The sequence below is a fragment of the Haliotis rufescens genome, unplaced genomic scaffold (assembly GCF_023055435.1).
Source record: "Haliotis rufescens isolate VD_foot unplaced genomic scaffold, xgHalRufe1.0.p SCAF_2, whole genome shotgun sequence".
Taxonomy (NCBI): Eukaryota; Metazoa; Mollusca; class Gastropoda; order Lepetellida; family Haliotidae; genus Haliotis; species Haliotis rufescens.
The window spans coordinates 47,505,881-47,532,212 of NW_025963890.1; the positions used below are offsets into that span (position 1 = coordinate 47,505,881).

Consider the following 26,332-nt stretch of genomic DNA (forward strand, 5'->3'; position numbering starts at 1 on the left):
ATGAAAGAATCACATTGTTTAATCCCAGACTTATGTCTTGACTCAGTACAAACAATTTTAAAGATGATAATAATAATTTTCCAAAATAAATTCACTGTGAAAATCTTCATGAGCATATACAATGAAGGGGGCACGGGTGCCCGGACGTCTAAGGCGCCGCGATTCGCTGTGCAGAGTTGCGTCCCTTGTGCACGCCAGAAACCTATGATTGTGGGTTCGAATCCCGGTTCGCCCAAATTGTATTTCAAGGTTTGTCAGCACCATACCCGTGCTCGTGGGTTTCACCGAAGTTGTAAACGTCTGAGACCTGCATCACTCTGGGCTTTCCTCCCACATTTAGCTGACAAGCCGTGATATAACTGGAACCGCTGTTAAAAGCGCTGTTAAACCCAACTCACTAACTCAATATACAATGAAAATGAAAATAGGACTATCTAACTCATCCACGACATCCCTCAATATATAACTATTCCTTAGTTATGCATCACATGCCACATGCCGGCACACACTCACACTTTGTCATGCTGAGTCACCATATGCCATGTGCCCGCAGATGTGTAAGGTAGTTAAACACAATCTGAGATTTGATCATGTTAATTCCGAACCCGTAGTGTGCCCCATCGTAGCTCATGATGCCGTCTGTCATGTTGAAGGTGTCTAGTATTGGTATCCCAGCTGCTCTGACATGGCTGTTGATGAAGGCGTTATATCTGACGACGCTGCTGTAACTCTGGCCTGGAACCCGTGGTGTTTTCAGTATTCCGGGAGCGTGGGGGGACACCCACACCAGTTTCGGCCATGTTATCTTATTTCTTGCGTTTTCGTGTAGAAAGTTGATTGATGGAGAAAGAAAGTTGTTCCAGACCAGCTGTTCTTGATAGGTCCCGTGGATACCAATGCCCACAAAGAAAATAGACTTCTGGTTCGTTTTACTTTTCAGTAAGCTGAGTAATCTTGGGCCGTGATCGTGTGTGATGAGTTCAACATGGATGACGTTGGTCTGGCCGCCACACACGGGAACTTTGTAATTTAAAAACGAGTAGCACAGAAGCTGCATCCAGCCTGAACAGTACTCCCGCCACCCTGGAAACATACAGCACACTATAATTACAAACAGTTGTGGGGAAACACGACACACTATAATCACATACAGCAGTGGGGAAACACAGCACACTATAATTACAAACAGTAGTGGGGAAACACACTATAATCACATACAGCAGTGGGGAAACACAGCACACTATAATTACAAACAGTAGTGGGGAAACACACTATAATCACATACAGCAGTGGGGAAACACAGCACACTATAATAACAAACAGTAGTGGGGAACACAACACACTATAATTACAAACAGTAGTGGGGAGCACAACACACTATAATTACAAACAGTTGTGGGGAAGCACACCATAATCACAAACAAGGTGGGGAACATACAGCACACTATCATTACAAACAGTAGTGGGGAAACACAGCACACTATAATCACGAACAGTAGTAGGGAAACACACCATATTCACAAACAGCAGTGGGGAAACACACAGTACACTATAATCACATACAGCAGTGGGGAAAGACACAGCACACTATAATCACAAACAGTAGTGGGGAAACACACAACACACTATAGTCACATACAGCAGTGGGGAAACACAGCACACTATAATCACAAACAGTAGTGGGGAAACACACAACACACTATAGTCACAAACAGCAGTGGGAAACACACAGCACACTATAATCACAAACAGTAGTGGGGAACACAACACACTATAATCACAAACAGCAGTGGGGAAACAAGACACTATAATCACAAACAGCAGTGGGGAAACAAGACACTATAATCACAAACACTAGAAGGGAAACACACAGCACACTATAATCACAAACAACAGTTGGGAAACACAACACACAATAATCACAAACAGCAGTGGGGAACACAACACACTATAATCACAAACGGCAGTGGGGAAACAAGACACTATAATCACAAACAGCAGTGGGGAAACAAGACACTATAATCACAAACACTAGAAGGGAAACACACAACACACAATAATCACATACAGCAGTGGGGAAAGACACAGCACACTATAATCACAAACAGTAGTGGGGAACACAACACACTATAATCACAAACAGCAGTTGGGAAACAAGACACTATAATCACAAACAGCAGTGGGGAAACAAGACACTATAATCACAAACAGCAGTGGGGAAACACACAGCACACTATAATCACAAACAACAGTTGGGAAACACAACACACTATAATCACAAACAGCAGTGGGGAACACAACACACTATAATCACAAACGGCAGTGGGGAAACAAGACACTATAATCACAAACACTAGAAGGGAAACACACAACACACAATAATCAGAAACAGCAGTGGGGAACACAACACACTATAATCACAAACACTAGAAGGGAAACACACAACACACAATAATCACATACAGCAGTGGGGAAAGACACAGCACACTATAATCACAAACAGTAGTGGGGAACACAACACACTATAATCACAAACAGCAGTTGGGAAACAAGACACTATAATCACAAACAGCAGTGGGGAAACAAGACACTATAATCACAAACAGCATTGGGGAAACACACAGCACACTATAATCACAAACAACAGTTGGGAAACACAACACACTATAATCACAAACAGCAGTGGGGAACACAACACACTATAATCACAAACGGCAGTGGGGAAACAAGACACTATAATCACAAACACTAGAAGGGAAACACACAACACACAATAATCAGAAACGGCAGTGGGGAACACAACACACTATAATCACAAACAGCAGTGGGGAAACAAGACACTATAATCACAAACAGCAGTGGGGAAACAAGACACTATAATCACAAACACTAGAAGGGAAACACACATCACACAACAATCAGAAACAGCAGTGGGGAACACAACACACTATAATCACAAACAGGAGTGGGGAAACAAGACACTATAATCACAAACAGCAGTGGGGAAACAATCTGCACACTTTAATGTGTGTGTGTGTGTGTTTTGTTTTGTGTGTGTGAGTGTACCTCTGTGTGTGTGTGTGTGTGTGTGTGTGTGTGTGTGTGTGTGTGTGTGTGTGTGTGTGTGTGTGTGTGTGTGTGTGTGAGAGTGTACCTGTGTGCGTGCGTGTGTGTGTCTGTGTGTGTGAGTGTATGTGCGTGTGTGTGCGAGGTGGTGATGGCGCAGTTTTAATATCTCAGCATAATTGATATATGCTACTGAGCTAATGATGAAACTGGTGGACTCCAGCATAGGTGACGTTTATATCACTTATTCGACAGAACGGAAACAAGATCATTCAATGTTGTTCAAGCTATATACTCTACTGAAGTACATTGTTTGGCATGATAGTTATACACTTGCAGAATAGCTGTTACATTGCTGCTTTACATAACTTTTGGGGTAGGGCGACTGACGTGATCGGGTTGGTCAGGAGTTAACAAACAAATAAACAAACCTGTTGGTGTTGTAGACTTTAGCATGGAGTCCTTATAGTTGCCAGTGAGGATATTGACAGTCACGGTGTACATCTGCCTCAAGAAAGAGTCCCCGATGTAGTAGATAGTAGCCCCTTTAATTAGTTCACACGCATCGTCTTTGTTCAACATTGAGATCTGACATTTGGGGCGGGATGGTTTCCAATCAGCAAGTTCAGCATTAATAGGTCTGCGCATGTCAAAACAGTTCTCACACATACATTCCTTCACTGTCTTATACACGCACCTGTTGTTATAGCAACATGGTGTTGGACCAAACGGATCACACAGGGGTCGGAACCACAGAGCCTGGTGTTGTAGGCCTTTCAGAAAGTCAAAAGTTGTATTTCCACAAACACCATCGGGGCGTGCCAAGGTTGTTGGTACGAAATATTTTCCTCTGGATGTTATCAAAAATCTTTCAACTTTCTCTCTTTCTTCAAACGTCACCCTCCTTGGCGTCCACGTTCCTCGCACCATTTCGTCCAAAACGTTTTTGCACTCGGTCTGTGAACCATTTTGGCGGAGAGAAAGGTTATAAATGATGTTAGAAAAGCCTGCGTCCAGGATGGTCATGAACTGCTGTTCCCAGGTAGTGAAGACAAGGAGTCCAGTCCCCACAAACACAGCGGTGAGGAATAACACAATCCTCTTCGGCATAGCTTCAACACCGGTGATGCCCACTGTGTATGTGCCTTTATAGAATATGGATGGCTTAGTGGTGAAATCTTGATATCATTTCAGTATGACAATCATCATAAATTGTGTTTATAATAGGTTCACATAATCTGGCTCTGTCCACCAAAAAGGTGCACAGTTATTCATTCTGTGCGTTACTGCAATCGAGAATTGATAATGATACATTTTAAAATAGCATCCGTAAGAGAGATATAAAAATACATGCGGATGTGACACTTTGTGATACCATGCCCTACTGAATTGGTGACATGATGTTAAGACCATCGTGACCTAATGCTAAGACCATCGTGACCTAATGCTAAGACCATCGTGACCTAATGCTAAGACCATCGTGACCTAATGCTAAGACCATCGTGACCTAATGCTAAGACCATCGTGACCTAATGCTAAGACCATCGTGACCTAATGCAAAGACCATCGTGACCTAATGCTAAGACCATCGTGACCTAATGCTAAGACCATCGTGACCTAATGCAAAGACCATCGTGACCTAAAGCTAAGACCATCGTGACCTAATGCTAAGACCATCGTGACCTAATGCTAAGACCATCGTGACCTAATGCTAAGACCATCGTGACCTAATGCTAAGACCATCGTGACCTAATGCTAAGACCATCGTGACCTAATGCTAAGACCATCGTTACCTAATGCTTAGACCATTGTAGGCGTAACGCTAACAAAAGATTCCTATACACCATTTAATTGACTTAACTCATTCAAATGGTCATACATTTAACTCCATTTACCTGTTTATATTTAAGACATCGTTCAACACACGTATTGCAGTAACATAGCATTATTTACACATCAACTTTCACCAACGTATTTGATAGGTCACTTATCCTTCGGGCACAGTGGCAAATAAGTTGCGAGTTTGGATACTGCTGACTTTGACATGCGATAGAACTACACTGCTTTGAATTATTCATATCAATATGCGTTTTGTGTGGAGTATTTAACAGCAGTAACGACATGTGGTGGTGGGAACACACACTGTCTCCGTCTAATTCATCTCGGCAGTGACCGCCTCCGTGGTCTAGTGGTAGAGTGGTCGCCCGGAGAGCGGAAGGTCCGGGGTTCGATCCCCGGCCGCGTCATACCAAAAGACGTTAAAAGATGGTACTTGTGGTTACCCTGTCTGGCGCTCGGCATTGAGGGGCTAAAGCAAGGACTGGTCGGCTCGGAGTCAGTATACTGTGTCTGAGTGGGGTATTCATGTTAAACTGCGGCATGGTATCTCAGTGGGCTAGCACTATAAATCGAGCCGACCAGTCCCTTGTTTTAGCCCCTTAATGCCGAGCGCCAGACAGGGTAACAATAAGTACCATCTTTAAACGTCTTTTGGTATGACGCGGCCGGGGATCGAACCCCGGTCCTTCCGCTCTCCGGACGGACGCTCTACCACTAGGCCACGGAGGCGGTCGATCGGCCAAGGTCGGGACGACCAAGAGTAACCTACCCCGCCCAAGATTGCTACATCCGACTACGAATCCTACGTGAAACGACGACCGCAGCCACATCAACCGCATCCCAAATATCCAGACTGCGCAGAATCTCCAGACCGTACGAAACCGTTTAAGAGCAACAGGTCTACGAGCAAGACGTCATGGCGTCATATTGAGTCGACAACAGCGTCAACAACAACTGCATTGGTGTCGTCAGGACGACAGGACGAATCAAGATTTCTTCTCCGTCGAGGGGATGGAAGAGCACGGGTCTACAAACGTCGGGGAGAACGTTACGCCGGAAACTGCGTACAGGAAGTAGACAGGTTTGGTGGAGGTAGTGTTAGGATGTGGGCGGCTATCTCTCATCATGAGGGGACAGGTTTGGTCCATATCCAGGGCAATCTTACGGCTCAACGATACATCAACAAAATCCTCCTACCACAAGTCCTCCCTACGGCAACGGTGTATTCCAGCAGGGCAACACTCGGCCGCATACAGCACGGATCACAAGAGCCCGTCTCCACAACAACAACGTGGATGTTTTCCCCTGGCCCTCCAGATCCCTGGATTTGAACCTGATAGAGCACATGTGGAATGAATAGGATAGACGTCAACCACAACCCCAGACATTGCAGCAGATGGCTTAAGCGTTGCAGGTCGAGTGGGCTACCATTCCCAAGGATGTGATTTGCATACTCGTCTCTTCCATGGGCAGGATATGTCAGGCCGCTATCGATTCCAACGGGAGACATACGCGTTAAAACCAGTAATCATAAATTACCTAAATAAACAGGCCGATTGGAGAAAGAAAATGCACGTGAGCAAACGATATGTACATATTGTCACTCCCGAGTAATTAATTACACATTCCAGTATCGGATGTCATTCTCTTTCAACCTTACAAACTGACACCCCATTCATGCAATCACCCCAAAGCCTGTTCTTTTTGTTATTATACTCATGTACTTCCGTTTGGTAACAGAAGGATTGCTACACGCTCCTGTAACTTAACATTATTCTCAAAAGTGGGCCATGGCATATGTTCGACAATACAGACTTCTTTTCAAACGTTTAAATTATGTTTCAACGTATTTTATATATGTAGAAGTATTCCTATATCTTACAATTGATTGCTAAATTGCATATGTCTAGCTTTAGCAGATACATTAAGGAGTGATTTCGTAATAGTGAGACAGCGAGTGAGGTGATTTAGACGGTTCTTTTAACAATATTCAAATTATATCCAGCAACGACCATACATTCCAGTTATGGTTATGATAGAATTACCCGACTGGGTCCACAAACTGCAACGAAGGTAATTAGTTTGTAGTAAAATTTACAACAAACTAATTACCTTCGTTGCAGTTTGCGAACACGTCCCATTTTAATTCTGGAAACCCAAAAGTCCAGAAACTGTACGGTCTTTGCCCACTATCGGTCAAAGTTATTTCCAAAATAAACATGCTGTTTTCATGGGAACATACCAAGGAAGAAAAAATGAAAAAAAAAATGTTTAAAAACTTAATATTTACACTATGTCGCCCATGGGCAAGTGTATTCCTTTACTTAAAACTCATGTTTTTGTTTCGCAAATACATTAAATGTATTCATTCAAGTATCATGACACAAAATATAACTCATTTTATAACGATATTGAAACTCATAACTCATATATAACTCATTTTATAGCGATATTGAAATATTTCGCCCATGGGCGAGAAAAAGGTTTGGCCCATGGGCGAGAATATGTTCCTTTACTCAAAACTCATGGTTTTTTTCGCAAACTAAACATTAAATGTATTTATTCAAGTATCATGACACAAAATGTAACAAAATTAAACTCATTTTAACTTAATTCAACTATTTTATAGCGATATTGAAATATTTCGCCCATGGACGAGAAAAAGGTTTGGCCCATGGGCGAGAATATTTTCCTTTACTCAAAACTCATGTTTTTGTTTCGCAAATGAACCTCTCAAAACGTTTTAACAGTTTATCATACGAATCCATGTGCGTGTACTCCAATTCATTGGAATTATTTTCCACAACATTAAAGTTCAGTGAGTTTCTATTTCATTTATCATTTTATGCCCCGTTGATACATCACACTGGGCAATTACGTGACACTAGGTATGCAATATACAGGTACGCGTGCGCGTATTTTAATAAAAAAACCTATTACATTCTAACGAAATCTCGAAATAATTATTTAATTACATGCGGTGACGAACTGACCAGTGGAGAATTATGTTTCAATGCGATTGAGGAAAACGTGAGTGAATATTTTGACACTAAAGCACCTTTTAACTGCATTGCCACTTGGGGTATGAAAATGGTAACAGTTCAGAAAAAAACCCAGCCTTCTTATGATAATTCTCATATTCTCATTAGGACGTTGTATCTAATTACAGTGTCGGCGTTATTTACAAGTGATTCTACAATACCTGCTGTCGGTCAATTACGATCTACCACACCACGCGTGAATAAACAGTTATGCAGGTGTTGCTGTGGGCAAACACCTAGCCTGAAAATGTTTATTTTTTTTGTGGATACATGTTTTACAAATGTTCGTTGATATGTGGATATATTAAGCACAAAGACAAACAAATGTTTATGAAAGATGAATTAGTGCCTTGATATATTCATCAAGATGTGTATCATCGTTTAATGGGGTCATTCAATAAAAGTATGTTTGGAGGAGATATCAAAGGAGCCGCCCAATATACACAGTGTCGTCCGGTGAACTACCACCCCACCCTGTCCATAAGAGTTATGTAATCGGTACACAAATATATTTGATGCGATGTCAGTGTGGAAGGAGTTTGATCATGAATTACGTCCGCCACTGGCCACAGAAATCCTCAAAGTACAGTAACAATCAACAAGGTCAATGCCGTACTAATTACCTAGTGACGCACGTAACAACGACTGCCAATAGGGAAAATGGTGAAAACAAATTGAAATAGATTTTAATAAAACATTATTGTACTAAATAACTTGCAAAAGCGGTGCCCAAAATTGTTTGACCGTGTTATGTGTGTTGTAGACTGACGAATAGCATGTAATTGTCATGCTGTACGCATGGTTCCATATACAAATTCAGATATACAACCGGTATGAAACTGAGAACTGAGATGCCAAGTACAACCTGCATTCACACATGGAAGCAATATACTTGTTTGTATGCCCTCTCCTCTGAAAATGTATCACTAAAGTATTTGCATTGTAATAAATATAGTAATGATAAAACTTGGTAATTTGGTAGGTCTCCGACAGATATGATTTTCAGTTTTTTTACACCTTTGATTGATACGGATTACGTACATGTAGTCTAGTCACTGTCTCTAATGTATCTGCTTGTTAAAAATTTCAAATGTCCTGTTATAGCACTGTTCCTAAAATAAGGCAGTTTCTTTTATCGGGTATAAATAGTTGATTCGTCTTGTCACGCAGTCATTTTTACTTGATCGAATGATTTCCACAAAAAAATTTCGGCAGAGAGTTTTGTATTTTATTATATACATGTATTGCTAATTGTAGAAGACGCTTACATCACTGTATCTCAGAACGCAAATCTGATAACATTCAAACATGTAATTAGTACACAGTTAATTGTTACATATAATTTCCTGCATATTCCTTTTTGAACAAAAAGCCTACATGTATACTGAAACCGGTGTCCACTGTTAAAAGGGTATTAGTGCAGTCGGTCATGGTAAATGGAGAGACAATAATAAGGTGATTAATTATAGTCTGTTGCATAATATGCGGTATAAGTGTAGTCATTTATACATATACACATTACACATATACAGATGAAATACACGATATGATACAGTGCAAGAACAAATTAAGATACGGTTTCTATTAAAAGTAATTTTTCGATTATGGATTTAATTAGCATGTTTAAATTTTCAGGCCAACACGGTTGAGATACAGCATCGGCATACTCAACTGGAGTTGTTTTCTGCCGGTCGGGTCGTAAGTTCTTTGTTTGACTGAGCACACTTGTGTCGGTGCTGCAATATTTTCTTCTCTTTGTTGGCAGCCTGCCACCGGCCTGAATTTTGAGAATGGTCTCAGCATGGGACTGTTAATTTCTTCTTAATGATGTCTACAAGCTTACAAACTTGTAGATGTTGGGGCGGTTAGGACCAAATTTTTTTACAGAGTGTTAGTGGTCCTGGAACCCACAGTGTCAAACAGGTCCTGCACAATACGTCCATCAGATTCTACCGTTCAGGAACATTGTCACTGAATTTCAGAACTCTGGCATGATATAATAATCAAGGATTTCGAAGGTGAACGAGGGGAAAGGCAGACGCACGTGGATTTGCTCTCAGGTTATTATTGTCTTGAGTTCACATTTTTGGGCATTTCATATACTAATTGAACAGAGTTCACCTGCACATGTCCACTTTAGTGATACAGACTGTAACCAAACAATGCAATAAGCTCTTAATCCCTTATAACAACGGTAACAAAAACCAGGGTGAGGACACAGTAAGGCTAAACCGTGTCCAAAAGACAATCTCAGGTGGCTAACGCCATATCTCCCATCAAGTCAGCTCTGTTTTTAAGCGCATAATTATGTTTTTACATACTGAAATAAAAGGAATTTTAAAAAATCATATTTAACAAACCTACACATTACCAAATACAAAACTTCATAACCCTTTCTAGACTTCGTTCCAATTAACCTGGATCATTCAACTCGCTCGCGAAGGTCGTATACAACTTTAAAGTGAATACGTCTACAGTGTACAAGTAACTTTTAACTGTATCATATATACTCATGATAAGCAATTATTTTCGTTCCTACTTCGAATGAGCACATTCTGGGGCTAAATCTGCAAAAGGACAGACAAAATATTTCTTTGTACAATGCAAACGATACAAACGTAGCGGCTGATAATAGAGACAATGATTTAATAATCTGCAATATATCATTTGTTCTCGTTCAATCTATTGTACATATTGAAGTGATTGTAAAGTTTCAAGGAGAACTAAATGTTGTGGTATTATGAATGTATTTAGAATATGAATAGCGAAAAACAGTCACCATATCGGATGTACATGTATAACACCACGCTTATGCCGAGGCCCATGGTCATAAAACTAATCGGTCCCATAAAAGGAGCAAATAGTTTCGCAGATACTACTTGCTATGGTTCACTCCCAATTGACACACGACCTAATCATCAGTCAGACCAGTCAAGTGTGACCAGTGTACCTGCCTGGTTTTACCTCCTAATTACCGAGCTGCCCAATACTGTCATACTGTCGGCAGAGTAAGCGGCTCCAACTCGTTGAGTGATACAGATTAACCAGATTATGATTGTGTTTGTAAGTTGCGTTTAATCTGTGTCGGGTTGCAGTTGTTTTATTAGGCAAGACCAGGGGTAGTTTTTTCAATTAAACCTTTTAGCCGTTGAGTTTGTTTTGCATTCATTTCATTAAATACATTGTTAGGTAGAATGATAACACGTTATATGGATTAAACATCTCCTTAACCTGAGTATAATCTCACATGTACCCTAAGTACCGTACTATATTACATTGCGGAGACACTGAGTATAATTTTTGAGTTGGCATTGTATGCTGTCTGAATGACTTTACACAAATCCCTGCGTCAATAGACCCGTGAAGATCTTCAACAACCCATTCTTGGCGTAAAAGGGCGACAGCGCTTGTCGTAAGAGGCGACTGCCGGGATCGTGTGGTCAGGCTCGCTGACTTGGTTGATGCATGTCATCATATCCCAGTTTCGTGGATCGATGCACATGATGTCAATCACTGGATTGTCTGGTCCAGATTCGATTATTTACAGACCGCCGTCATACAGCTGAAATATTGCTAAGTGTCAAACCCGGGCTTGGTTAAAACAAGAATTGCAGTTAGATCCCCTATATGCTGTAGATCTCCTGTAGTCAAGAGATGCAATAGCGAGGCAGAACAATGTCAATTTATGAGGGACAGACAGCTACTCGAACATATATAAACATAGCAGCCAAAGATAAAAATGAAATCATATCATGTACGAAAATAGAAATCATATCAACACAAAAAGAGAAAGTGTATGAGTACTAAAACTGGCAATAGATATGCGTACCCTACGTACACACATGAGTCCCATTCGACTGTCTACAACACACGAATAACTGTCAAACAAGTTTGGGTATCCCTTCTGTTCAGGCAACTTATTTAGTTTAATAATTTTGTATTAAAATCCTTTTCAATTTGTTTGCACCATTTTCCCTATTCCATGCATGTTTATGCTGCTACATCTTATTGCTCATGTTTCCAAGTATTGTAAAACACTTCAGTGTTTCTCCTTCTTAATCTAACGTTATAACATTTCAGGTCATTACCATCAAGAGATGATACCAAGACATATTTTATTCGGTTTTATGGTCTATGCGGTCTTACAATTGATTTAATTAGTCCTTAAATCTTATGTCTAGTACATATTTTCACAAACAGGGCTGTTAGATGATATAAGGAAGGTAACATCCAGTTGAGGACTGAATACGACGTACTTTAGTCTGTTAACGACGTTTCTACAATTAATATTTTGAATAAGCCGTTAATACGCCAGTTGTGACAGGGATGATGGTATGGTAGCTGTAGCAGACAGATTGACAGCCGTTGTTACGTGAGTCACTTGGTTATTAGTACGGCATTGGCATTGTTGATTATTACTCTACTTTGAGGATTTCTGTGGCCAGTGGCGGACGTAATTCAAACTCCTTCCACACTGACATCGCACCAAATATATATGTGTACCGATACATAACTCTTACTGACAGGGTAGGGTGGTAGTTCACGCGAAACGGACGACACTGTGTAAATTGAGCGGCTCCTTTAATATCGCCTCACAACATACTTTTAATGAATGACCCATTAAACGATGATACACATCAGGATCGCGGAGAAAATACAAGATTCGTTCTCGTTGAATATATATATCAAGGCACCAATTTATCTTTCATAAACTTTGTGTGCCTTTGTGCTTAATATATCCACATATCAACGAAAATATGTAATACATGTATCCACAAAAAATATACATGTACAGGGCATTGCCTAAACGTCGGGCCGGGCCAAGACGGGCCAAAGTGTTATTGGCTAATTACTTGATTATCGGCGATCATACCTTCATATAATTGATGCAATATAAACACATGACATGAATGAACAATCACCAAACAAAAAAGTGCACCATAATTAAGTAATTCGGAGTAAATCGCTTGAAAACCAGAAAGTGGAGCTGTGTGTAAGCGTCGCTGATCTAGCTAACCTGTAAAAGAGCAATCGTTAACCGAAATAAGATTTAAAACGTATCAAATACTTCTAGCTATCGTGATACAAATTTCCATCTGTCGGCATAGCGTTTATATTTATAGGAACGTACTATATCTCAATAAATACCACTTTATAATGTCACTGTTCGTCGTATTTAAAGCAGACACGTTGGTTAAAGTAGACCTCTTCTCCCTATACTCTCAACAGTCACACAAGTGTTCGGCCCGGGCTGTCAAAATCAACTTAAACCTCACAGATGTATCATCAAAAGGATTCACATCTATAGATTAGTATTATATCTATCTAAATACCACATTACAGTGTCTCAGATCGCGGTATTTAAAGAAAACAAGGGGCTCAAAGTGAAGCCCTTTTCCCTCTACATTATCAACATAGTCTCTATCAGAAGTGTTTGGCTTGTGTTGGGTCCGACTTGGCCCGGGCGGTAAAAAATCAACTTTAAACACACAGATGTATCTTCAAATGTGTTTACATCTATAGAATAGTGTTATATTTACCTATACACCACTTTATAATGTCACGGTACATCGTATTGAAAGAAAACAAGGGGCTCAAAGTGAAGCATTTTTATTGTATTTTCTTAAGAAAATCTATGTGAGAAGTGTTCGGTCCGACTTGGCCCGGGCTGTCCAAATCAACTTAAACCTCACAGATGTATCATCAAATGGATTCACGTCTATAGATTAGTATTATATCTACCTAAATACCACTTTATTGTGTCTCAGATCGCGGTATTTAGAGAAAACAAGGGGCTCAAAGTGAAGCCCTTTTCCCTCTACATTCTCAACATAGTCTCTATCAGAAGTGTTTGGCTTGTGTTGGGTCCGACTTGGCCCGGGCTGTCCAAATTTACTTTAAACACACAGATGTATGTTCAAATGTGTTTACATCTATAGATTAGTATGAAATCTACCTATATACCACTTTATAATGTCACAGATCGCAGAATTTATAGAAAACAAGGGGCTCAAAGTGAAGCCCTTTTCCCTCTACACTCTCACTCTCATCATAGTCTCTATCAGAAGTGATTGTGTTGGGTCCAACTTGGCCCGGACTGTCAAAATCAACTTCAAACACACAGATGTATCTTCAAATGTCTTGACATCTATAGACTAGTATTATATCTACGTATATACCACTTTATAATGTCACAGTACATCGTATTTAAAGAAAACAAGGGTCTCAAAGTGAAGCATTTTACTGTATTTTCTTAAGAAAATCTATGTCAGAAGTGTTCGTTCCGACTTGGCCCGGGCTGTCAAAATCAAATTAAACCGCACAGATGCATCTTCAGATGTGTTTACATCTATAGACTATTGTTATATCTACCTAAATACCACTTTATAGTGTGTCAGATCGCGGTATATAAAGAAAACAAGGGGCTCAAAGTGAAGCCCTTTTCCCTCTACATTCTCAACATAGTCTCTATCAGAAGTGTTTGGCTTGTGTTGGGTCCGACTTGGCCCGGGCGGTAAAAATCAACTTTAAACACACAGATGTATCTTCAATTGTGTTTACATCTATAGATTAGTGTTATATCTACCTATATACCACTAGAATGTCACAGTGTATGGCATTTAAAGAAAACTGGGCCGTTAAAGTCAAGCTCTTTTACTGTATTTTCTTAAGAAATATTATCAAATAAGAATATGTGATTGATCACTTACAGACTTTAATGGTTTCACAAAAGGAACGACATTTCTCTTCTGACATGCTTGATTGTATTGCAGTCATTACATTTCCCCAAGACTCTGCATCAGTTTGATATAACGATTGTTACAACAGTGGAATTGCTATAAACGCATTGACGCGCGAAAGGGACGCGGTAACTAAAGAATTAAAACATTAACATAAATACAATTTTTGGGGGGATTTTTTTAGATTTGGGGATATTGAGATCCCGCCTTGTGTTTTATGGCATAACATGTTTAGTCAAAACACACACAGCCTCTGTTCCTTTTGGGACTTAAATCTGAATCCTGAGAACCTGTTGTGTTTACCTTGACACACTTTTTCTCTGGAATGAGTAAGATACACATTTGAAATGGAACTCGAGTCTGCGGCGTGCTTAGCGATCACTATTACTGTAAGGCCACAATAGCACCCGAATAGGCCTCTGAAAAGCAACGCCACTGATTACGTTACTGATTGTTGTTTGAGACAACCAAACCGGAAATGAAAACGTGACAGCAGAGATCACATCAGCAATAGGTATGGGTTTCATATGATTTATTTTGTAAAAATGCACTGAAGCGTAGCGTAATTCACTGTGATTTGAATTCCAATATCTTCCAGATGAATAAATTATATCGCCAACTTGAACAAGGGGATATTATGTTGTGACAATGATAGTCTGCCGTCTGTTTATGTTTGTCACTGTGAATAGCCATGAACACAACGACGGAAATTATCATGAATAATTTGTTTCACGTTATTCTACTGCTTTACTGTCCAGATCATATTACACTGCATCATGAATAACACACCCCAAGTCAAATTAAGGACACTTTGCATAATTGACACGATCGTTCAGTTTTGCCATAGTTGACGGTTGGTGTGAAATTTGATTCCATCATCTCCAGGACACGATGCTTGCCAATTGCCCATTGTCTTGCGAACTAAATTATTACGATCTACAATTAATGTTACCTTTGAATTCGTTATAACCGTAGTTTGCTGTATAAACTTACTTTGATATTCCCAATGGTGCGTGAATGTTACTGAGTCTCTTGTGTGTCGGGGGCACGGGTGGCCCAGTCGTCTAAGGCGCCGCGATTCGCTGTGCAGAGTTGAAGATACAAGCCAAACACTTCTGATAGAGACTATGTTGAGAATGTAGAGGGGAAAGGGCTTCACCTTGAGCACCTTGTTTTCTTTAAATACGATGTATCGTGACATTATAAAGTGGTACATAGGTAGATTTAATACTAATCTATAGATGTGAATCCATTTGATGACACATCTGTGAGGTTTAATTTGATTTTGACAGCCCGGGCCAAGTCGGACCGAACACTTCTGACTTGGATTTTCTTAAGAAAATACGGTAAAAGTGCTTCACTTTGAGCCCCTTGTTTTCTTTAAATACGATGTACCGTGACATTATAAAGTGGTATATAGGTAGATATAATACTAATCTATAGATGTAACACATTTGAAGATACATCTGTGCGGTTTAAAGTCGATTGTTTCACAATATTCACTCACGTTTTCCTCAATCGCATTGAAACAAAATTCCCACTGGTCAGTTCGCCACCGCTTGTAATTAAATAATTATTTCGAGATTTCGTTAGAATGTAAGATATTCAGCCAAACGTTATGCAATAAAAGACGAATAGTTTTTTTCATTAAAATACGCGCACGCGTACCTGTATATTTTATACCTACCCCATTAAACGATGATACACATCTTGATGAATATTTCAAGGCACTAATTCATCTTTCATAAACATTTGTTTGTCTTTGTGCTTAATATATCCACATATCAACGAACATTTGTAAAACATGTATCCACAAAAAAATAAACATTTTCAGGCTAGGTGTTTGCCCACAGCAACACCTGCATAACTGTTTATTCACGCGTGGTGTGGTAGATCGTAATTGACCGACAGCAGGTATATCTTTAAATAGTAATGTAATGATATAATATAAAGTATATTTAACAATACAATACAATATCTTTTGCACACGGTTAGTTGATGCTTTAAAGGGACTGACGAAAACATGGGCGACATAGTGTAAATATTGTGTTTTTGAACAATTTTTTTTTCATTTTTTCTTCCTTGGTATGTTCCCATGAAAACAGCATGTTTAATTTTGTAAATACCTTTAACCGAGACTGGGCAAAGACCGTAGAGTTTCTGGACTTTTGGGTTTCCAGAATTAAAATGGGACGTGTTAGTTACATATACCTGCAAAATATTATGAAAGATTAATATGCCACAGTTACATGGTACTTAATACTCCAAGTACTATCATAGACATGTATTGTCATTTAATTATTACGTATATACATGTACATATGTATTATCAATTAGATATATTTTTATTCATTGTTCATAGTTTTTTCCAGTTTTCATCTTATCCTGTACACGTGTACACTAGTGCTGTGCAATGTATCAATCCAAGTCGATCACTCAAATAAAAGCTGTCGCTCCCAAAGCTGTAAGGGTGTGGGTAGACTAATTGCCAGGTTGTGGCCATTCGTATGCTAATAGTGATACCTTTATATATACTGATCGTAGATGACTGTAGATCGTGCCAAAAGAAACTTTCATGCGGGTGTGAGTAATCTGGTTACTACCACGTTTATCTATATCATCCAGCCATATTGGTTTTACACATGGACTGGGCTCTTTGATGTGATATGGGGAAAGAGGCAAAAGCACGTATATAGATTGCGAGGAGACCATTTACATATGATTGGTTGGTTGGTTGGTTTGTCGTTTAACGCCGCACTCAGCAATATCCCAGCTATACGACAGCGGTCTGTAAATAATCGAGTCTGGACCAGACAATCCAGTGATTAATATCATGAGCATCGATCCACGCAAATGGGATTCGATGACATGCATCAACCAAGTCAGCGAGCCTGATCACCCGATCCCATTAGTCGCCTCTTACGACAAGCATAGTCGCCTTTTACCGCAGGCAAGTTGCTGAAGACCTATTCTACCCCGCATCGTCACGGGTCATTTACATATGAGTGAGTATAGTTTTACGTCGCTTTAAGCAATATTCCAGCAATATCACGGCGGGGGACACCAGAAATGGGCTTCACACATTGTACCCATGTCGGGAATCGAACCCGGGTCTTCGGCGTGACGAGCGAACGCTTTAGCCACTAGGCTACCCGACCGCCCCCATTTACATATGAACAGACTGATGTATACGTATGGACATGCATGGAAATGGTCGAATAACGGTTCACATAAAGTTAGCTATTTGTTACAGTGAATAAAGCCCAAACTCTTTTAACAAAACGCGCTATTGTATGTATAGTATTACTATTTTAATTAATCAGTACATGTGTTTTCACAAAAGGATATCAAAGGATATACGCAGACAGGCACACATTACCTATCCACCAGTGTTGAAAAAAAACACGAAAAAATAGTGATCTGTTGATCTGTTCAGTAAGCCTCTAACTTAACGTAGAATCTATGAATTAAAATTATTTCATGGTATACATGATCGGTAGGGACATGTAGAGAGTCTGATTGTTTAACCCTTTGCGGCGGATGCCACCGGTCTGAAGAAATCTGGACTTGCAAAACAATTATAGACTTATAATTACATGGGATATTTTGGATAACTGTGCTTCGCGGTTAGATTAACGCTAAGTCTCCAAAAATATATTATTTTGATAGAAACAAGCAAATGCATTTAATTTGAAAAGGGGCCCTGGTGAGATGGACATTTAAAGGTGAGGTGAGGTGAATTGGGGTTTAACGTCGCGTCCAAGATTATTGCACATATAGCGACGTGCATGTACGTGTGTGTGTTTGTGTGGCTGCTTGCACTAGTCCGGACTGATGCCGATTTATAGTGCTAGCTCACTGAGATACCATGCCGCAGTTTAACATGAATACCCCACTCAGACACAGTATACTGACTTCGAGCCGACCAGTCCTTGTTTTAGCCCCTCAATGCCGAGCGGCAGACAGGGTAACAACAAGTACCATCTTTTGACGTCTTTTGGTATGACGCGGTCGGGGATCGAACCCCGGACCTTCCGGTCTCCGGGCGGACGCTCTACCACTAGACCACGGAGGCGGTCTGGACATTTAAAACCCAAACAATGGGAAAGTTAGGCTTGCTTAAAATAGGGCTATACCATTACAGTAAGGGCTGGGCGGAAAGGAAAAGAATATGGTCCAGGGATTGTGAGACAGATTAGGAAGCCAAGGGCTGTCTGCCGTCTAAATATCAAGAGCTAAGCAAATCGAGCCATCTGAGACAGTGACTCCACACCTGTTTGCACCCATCAGATACCAGTCACTACTGTCACTTCTTCTCTTTCCCAGAGAAACTTAAAAAGAGTAATGTCGGAAGCGTATATTTCTAAACCTACAAAATTACTATTTACATACATGTTTCAACTTCAAAGTGATCAGTGTACCTCGCGTACAAGAAAGTAATATTCATATATGTGATGCTAGTACAATTTTGAGTCGACATTGTGTAGCGTGGCATTATTATTGAAAGTCAAATCACAACAACACATACATGTATTTCTTTAAAAACAGAAGAATTAGTGTTGGTAAAGATTTAATCTCTACATTAACAATCCCGAAAGAGGACTAACCCCTTTATTACAGCACTGTGACCTCGCTTGTCCTATTATGCCAACAGTCCGTCAGTTCCCCATGCGACACTCACACCGTAATCTGTCCCCAAGTCCTGCGCCATGACTGGGGAATTTAATTTATATTATTTAGGTATTCTTTTTCACTGAAAGCCTAGACAAGTCTAGATCAAACTAACCAAGTCTAGTTTAGTTGATTCCAAAACAGCAGAAGAGGAAAGGTTCTTTCGAAAAAGAAATATACTTATTTTAAAGAAATGTTTTCATTGACTAGGTGTTAGTCTATCTGTCTCCCAAATCATAGAGAATAAATTTGAAACGGACTTTAAGTCAAGAATGATTTGGCAAGTCTAGATTGCCTAAGTTCTGGTCCTGAAATCAAGCATTGTTCTAGGCTCCATTTGGATTCTGTTGAGTAGATTTATAATCTTAACTTCGAAAATTGTATTTCTGGGATGTTAATTGATTTTCGATTTGGGTATTTAAAGGTAACAAAATAATATGAAATATATAGAATTTATGATGTAGCTAAGGTATGTACGTGTAAAAACTGTATTTTGTAGTCAACCAAAGAAGATCTTCAACACCTTATATTGTATATTGTTTTGAAATATCCTGCCTAATTAACACGTTCCTTATTTCAATATTTTATCCAATTCCACACATGACTGCACACAACATTTATATATTTCACATGTATACAACGGCTACATGGGCAAGTATAACGGTAAACACAAACTTGAGTTTGTTTAACATATTTGTGTGTTAAGCACATGTTATTTTAAAGGGAAATATAAACATTTTGTCTGATTCTAACTATTGTTTCCTGAATAAGATATTATTTAAAATGCATTAGCTTACCTCCGGCTGAAGCGTGTGGCTCGGTAATTATCCCTTAGGAAATACATCTTTTGTGTGGTATTATGCAGCGCCAGATCAATAACCAATTTCGAGTTTGAGGCTCATATGAATAGATATTGTAATGCCAGCTGGGACCACGTCAATATACCACGTGCGAAACGAATTGACATGTTGAACGCATTGACAGAGAGTACTGTTATCTTGAACAGTTTCTGCAAACGAGGTAGACATTTGGAATTCCATTTATGCACAAGAAGATCTTTCATGTATCAAAATATGCCTGTGTTTGTTTGAAGGGAACATGCTCTTCATCGACTTTGCTGCAGGCTTCAATGCAGGGTTGGAGCACACAAAGACTATTCAGAGACAATCAATTCAATTAATTAATCAGTGCTACTACCAGTGCAAATAAAGAATAATTATTTATATCTTTATAACATGTTATGTCTTTGTGGGTATATACTTCACATAAATAAGTACAAGTTTACTTTTCTACAGTGTGAAATACCAGTATATAAAGCACAATATTACTTTTCTACTTTTCTTGGATCACTCCATTCTGATACTTAGGTAACATAGGGTAGACCAGTCAGTGCCTTCCGCCATGACCTGTTGTTTTAAGGTGTGTGACAACTGGAACCTGTAACTGATGGGAGGATACCGATTACACTGGCCTAGGCTGACCCAAGCGGGATTCCCTCTACTAGTCAGTTCTCCATGCGAGACTCACAGCGTATTCTCCCAGACCCTAGAGAATAAATTTGAAAAGGACTCCAACTCAAGTCAAGAATGATTTGGCAAGGCAAGATTGCCTCAGTTCTGGCCCTGAAATCAAGTATTGTTTTGTGCTCCACTTGGATTCTATGTAGTAGCTTTTTAATTCTAACTACTAAAATTGTATTTTAGGGACGAACTGTTAGTCCACTGACACCGGTACATTCCCATGACGAAGTTATTTTTATCTTGAATTAGAATAATGAATTATCGTTCATTGTCCGATGTTAATACATAGATGACATGTAAGGGGTGTATCATAGTTAACATTATCATTTATTTATTACAATCAAATTTACTTGTATGTACATTACTGCAATGGACATGTACATGATCACGCACCAAGTATTATCAAACACTATATTCTGTTATGCTGTGAATTTAACTGGTTCAATCGATATTTTTCCTGGTTGGTCTATCCATGTTGTTTATTCAAAAGCAATTTGTTATTTAATTCACTGAATCATGTAGTCTGAATGTATACAAGTACATACAAAATACTAGTTTTAATGGCATTCCAAGAGAAGATATACATTTGCCATCATTTACTTGTGGGTCTGTGTTTTGTTGTGTTCACGGGAAAACATTCCCGCGAGTCAGCGCGTGCATACCAGATGAATCCGTAAATCCGGAGCTACCATCCGTTATCCGCTGGCCTTTGGTTATATAATCTAACATGGCTAATGAATTTTCTAAGCGAACAAGAACCAAATCTGTGAAGGGTCCCTTATCCTCCTTATTCGACTTCTTGTTGAAATCTGATATCTTAACTCACAGCCGGTTAATACGTAGTTTCCGCTAAATATTCGAAACAGAGTGAGTGAGCTGGTTTGAACAACATATGTACAGGGCCTCTATTTGAAATGGCTGAAGCTCTCCAGTTGGAAAAAGTGTGTGCGTGCTGTTTAACGCCGCACTCAGCAATAGTCCCGTTATAAGACTGCTGTCTTATAAGAGCTGTACTAGGAACAACGATTCACGCCAACACCCCCATACTTTCAACCATGAGTTGCACGCACTATAACTTTAGGTTGCTTGGGACTCATTCCGATCCGGATTCATCGCCGACATACCGATATATTTTAAGCTGAACTTTTCTTTACATTTAAAATGTGTGTAATGTCAAACATGCATGAAGGCGAAAATGTCCCTTGTGGTGTATTTGTTGTTTTTCACACGAATGTGCGAGGGGATATCAAAAAGTTTTGAGCCTCACACAGAAAAAGTAAAAGAATTGGATTGTTACTACTTTATTTTTATCAACATACCTCCCAACTCCACACACATATTCCACCTAGTTTGCCAGTTCAGGGCTGGTACTGGTTGATGGCCGTCCGGACCGGGCATCATCTTCTAAGCTCTCTCTGCCACGCTGAAATTCCTTCACCCACCGTTTGATAGCTGCAGACGATGGGGAAGACTCTCCTTAAACTGCAGTCAATCGCTCTTCCACCTGGTTGGCGGATTGACCCTCTAGGACAAGGAACTTTATCACCGCTCTGTACTCAGATTTGTCCATTTTACCAATTCACTAGGGGTAGGTGTCTTCCACGAAGTGTTGTGACAAAATAATTTCAGCAAGCAATATGTTTCTATACATAGCATCAGTAGCTAAGACATTCATGTACATCGGGTGTAGCGCATTGTACCATTCGACCAGGAATACTGTGTGAGGCTCCAAACCTTTTGATATCCCCTCGTATGAGCGTCCACATACATGTACAAGGATAACGTACCAATAAACGGGGAAAACATAAACGTACACACAGCAATAGGATCCACTGCAACACGCATTCACAGGCTATTGACGAAAAACAGATACACAATACTCAAATTGATAGTATCTGTTAGAGAACAAAGAATTGTTGCATATATTTAATTCTGATATTATAGTTTGCGTTAACGAGAAAGAAATCTGATTAAATTAGATAATCGTTATTGCTAATAATTTATTAAAAAACTATGTACGATTAAAACACAACCATCATGTAGTTCACGTTCACTCGACTATGACACATTCGCTAACTCTTATTATGGAACAGGGGCGGTCGGGTAGCCTAGTGGCTAAAGCGTTCGCTCGTCACGCCGAAGACCCGGGTTCGATTCCCGACATGGGTACAATGTGTGAAGCCCATTTCTGGTGTCCCCCGCCGTGATATTGCTGGAATATTGCTAAGAGCGGCGTAAAACCACCCTCACTCAATTATTATGGAACAAAATATCGCAGTGCAGAGTATTCAGAACTCCCAACATGCATGAGGTGATGATTGCGCTTATCTAGACTTGCCTATTATAATTATGGAACTACTATATACCCATGGACTTATCATTCAGTAAGTGGAGCAAAGCTAACTACAGAGAGTGGGCTAGCGGCTGTCAGCATGAACAATTTGTAGCTCCCACTTGTGTAATTAAACCTAGGCCAAATGTCCCTACTGTGGACAGTGGAACCACACACAGCAAAACTGACATATATATAACATGAGTAGATATGTTTGTTTTAATCTTTTTTCTCACCCTTTTAAAAAATTTAATTGTGTCATCTGCATCTGTTATATCTGTTGGTCATTAATCATCAGTTATGACCAGGTGGCATGGCCTAGTGTAATGGCCAGTACATGCCTGTAAATGGAATGTACTCTTGTAACTTCAAATATCACAATCTCTCTTTAGATCCGAGCAAATTCCGACCGCTGGAAGATATATGGACTTACAAAATTACATCATAATTTCTAGATTACATAGGGGCGGTCGGGTAGCCTAGTGGTTAAAGCGTTCGCTCGTCACGCCGAAGACCCGGGTTCGATTTCCGACATGGGTACAATGTGTGAAGCCCATTTCTGGTGTCCCCCGCCGTGATATTGCTGGAATATTGCTAAAAGCGGCGTAAAACCACACTCGCTCATCGTTCACTCACTCACTAAATTACATAAATAATAAGAGCAATAGTCCTTATAAAAGACTCTTCAGATTGTCAGCTTATCTAGGCTTGCCTATTATAGATTAGCATTACTATCCATCGATCGACATATCATTCAGTACAGTCTTGGAGCAAGGTTAGAATATAAAGGACAAACGAAAATTTTACAATTGAACACTTGTTCCTCTTTGTGTACAAACATATGACGACTAAATAAGATACGCGTTAGTGACAAAGACGTACACGTACAAAAAAATCGTCCAAAGCTATCAAATCGTGTAAGCTTATCTTAATAATATGCTTTTGATTGATACTGATTTGTTATTTGTTAATCTTTGCTATTTAGAATAAAATAATCATGAAGAAATATTTACGTGAAGAGTCTTCACGTTACGCAACTCATCCTCCAGAGGAACTGAGTTCCACTATGTCTTTAGATGTAAAACTCTTCACCAGCAAAGGTTATTGAATATACTAAAGAAATATCAAGAATGATACCCGCACTAAAGACAAATGGAACGTCCAAATCTTAATATTCTGAAAAAAAAACAAAAAAACTATTCGAAATATTCTTAATAAGTATTGAATCAAACTAAACATTTGATAATTAAAAGCATTTTTAAATTTTACACCGATGTATATGCATCTATTTTAACAGTGTATACAATTGCCTATGTACCACTGCTGTAGGGTTTGTAGTATAAAAAAATATGTCCATCTTGAATATTGAAACGTGTACCTTATCACAAATAAGTTGAGCTGAGGACCCATTGTGATCCAGAATAATGATTAGTGGTCAAAATAGACTTATATATGTGCTGCTTCCTCACTGTAACAAAACTGAACACGTGACATATCATAGCACATGCATTCATAGTGTTTGTTAATAAAGTATTACTTGAACATTAATCTGTAATCGGTGCAAATATTATAAATATACCTCAAGCCCTTTAAAATATTTAATGTTAAAACAAACTGTTACAGATTCTAATTTCATGGCTCTTCATTGGAAGGATTATCAATAATGGAATGAGTAATGAGTTCAAATATATTCCGATCTGATTAACATTAATGCTCTCAGTGAGTACATTTTACCAAATGTTTGACATATATTACTGGTAGAAATTGCTCGAATATTGCTAAAAGCGGCGTAAACCATACTCACTCAGTCACTCACTTTAATTCACAAAATGTCTTTTACGCTCGGCAATAGTGAGGACTGTCATCACTGTGTTTGTTTTTCCGTGGTTTGTTTAGGTGAACAATAAGAAAACATATTGACTTGTCTAGCGGGAATCTGCCTACCTGTCAGTGTGATACTGTCACCGGAGGCTGTCTCCTAGTCTGTCCCAAGTCCCTGAACCACATTTCCTTCCCATGCACAGGGTGAGGTAAGTTGCTAGAGAGGCTTGGACCTTGTCCTGCTCCATATGTGTGAAATGTGTATTTGCACGCAGTCTATAATCTTCAAAATGCAAGTCTTGCTATATCTGCCTTAATTCAACGCTTGAAGCAAAGCTACTTATGAATTATGAATATTAGTATTTCTTGCCTTAATCGTGGCCTGGCCTGGCCTATTCAAACACACATGGCAACCTATTCTCCATCGTGACTATGATTAAAGCTTAATCGTAAAACACATGTATGATTTCTTTTGACTGACCAGGTGCAGGCTTTTAGTGTCGAATATTTGCAACTCCATGATATGTTGCTATGCTGTCAGGAAATGAGAACGACCTCAATTGATTGACTTTTTCGCGTACTCTTGTCACTAAACCCATGCAGTTATTACACACAATGTTTGTGTTGCACTCTCTCAGTATAAAACATTCAGGACACCTGCACGATTACTCAGTTGCCGTGCTTTTCACTTCCATTGAAAAGTATTCTTCTGAAAAGAGCTTTTCCTATATCGTCTCCACATATGATACAAATCTCACAGGGGCGGTCGGATAGCCTAGTGGTTAACGCGTTCGCTCGTCACGCCGAAGACCCGGGTTCGATTCCCGACATGGGTACAATGTGTGAAGCCAATTTCTGGTGTCCCCCTGCTGGAATATTGCTAAAAGCGGCGTAAAACCATAATCACTCACTCATTACAAATCTCACTGGGCTCCTGTCTTATGAAGCCCAGAATAAGATCATCCGGCCGATCACTGCACTGTGTGGATTGTGGACGAGGTACTACGTGGTCTGGCCGTCTTACCTATTAAGAATATGGTCAACACTTTAAGAAAGTGTATGGGTGTAACCCCGCCGCGAGCACAGATAACATATATGGAATCATCGCACATGCATTCATAACGTTTGCTAATAAGGTTTTACGAAATTTACGTTTTTTAATTTCTTGTGATGCCAAATCAAATCAAATAGAACCGAGCTATGAAAACGTCTTACCTATTAAGAATATGGTCAACACTTTAAGAAAGTGTATGGGTGTAACCCCGCCGCGAGCACAGATAACATATATGGAATCATCGCACA

The 26,332-nt window shown here is 39.6% G+C and overlaps 1 protein-coding gene across 3 annotated transcripts; it reads right to left on the bottom strand.

Moving 5' to 3' along the window:
* Nucleotides 1-281: 281 nt before the first annotated feature.
* On the bottom strand, nt 282-25,439 carry LOC124142219. 3 transcript variants are annotated; one of them, XM_046510555.2, is made up of 3 exons: nt 25,154-25,439; nt 3,498-4,211; nt 282-1,083 (listed from the first exon to the last, which is right to left on the bottom strand). In XM_046510555.2, the coding sequence occupies exons 2-3, from the start codon at nt 4,174-4,176 to the stop codon at nt 530-532; spliced, it is 1,233 nt and encodes a 410-aa protein (XP_046366511.2). In that variant the 5' UTR covers nt 4,177-4,211; nt 25,154-25,439; the 3' UTR covers nt 282-529. The 3 variants fall into 3 exon arrangements, with proteins under 3 accessions (XP_046366511.2, XP_046366512.2, XP_046366513.2); XM_046510556.2 differs by lacking the exon at nt 25,154-25,439 and adding an exon at nt 20,155-20,200; XM_046510557.2 differs by lacking the exon at nt 25,154-25,439 and adding an exon at nt 20,155-20,195 and having other exon boundaries at nt 3,498-4,352.
* Between the last annotated feature and the right edge of the window lie 893 nt (nt 25,440-26,332).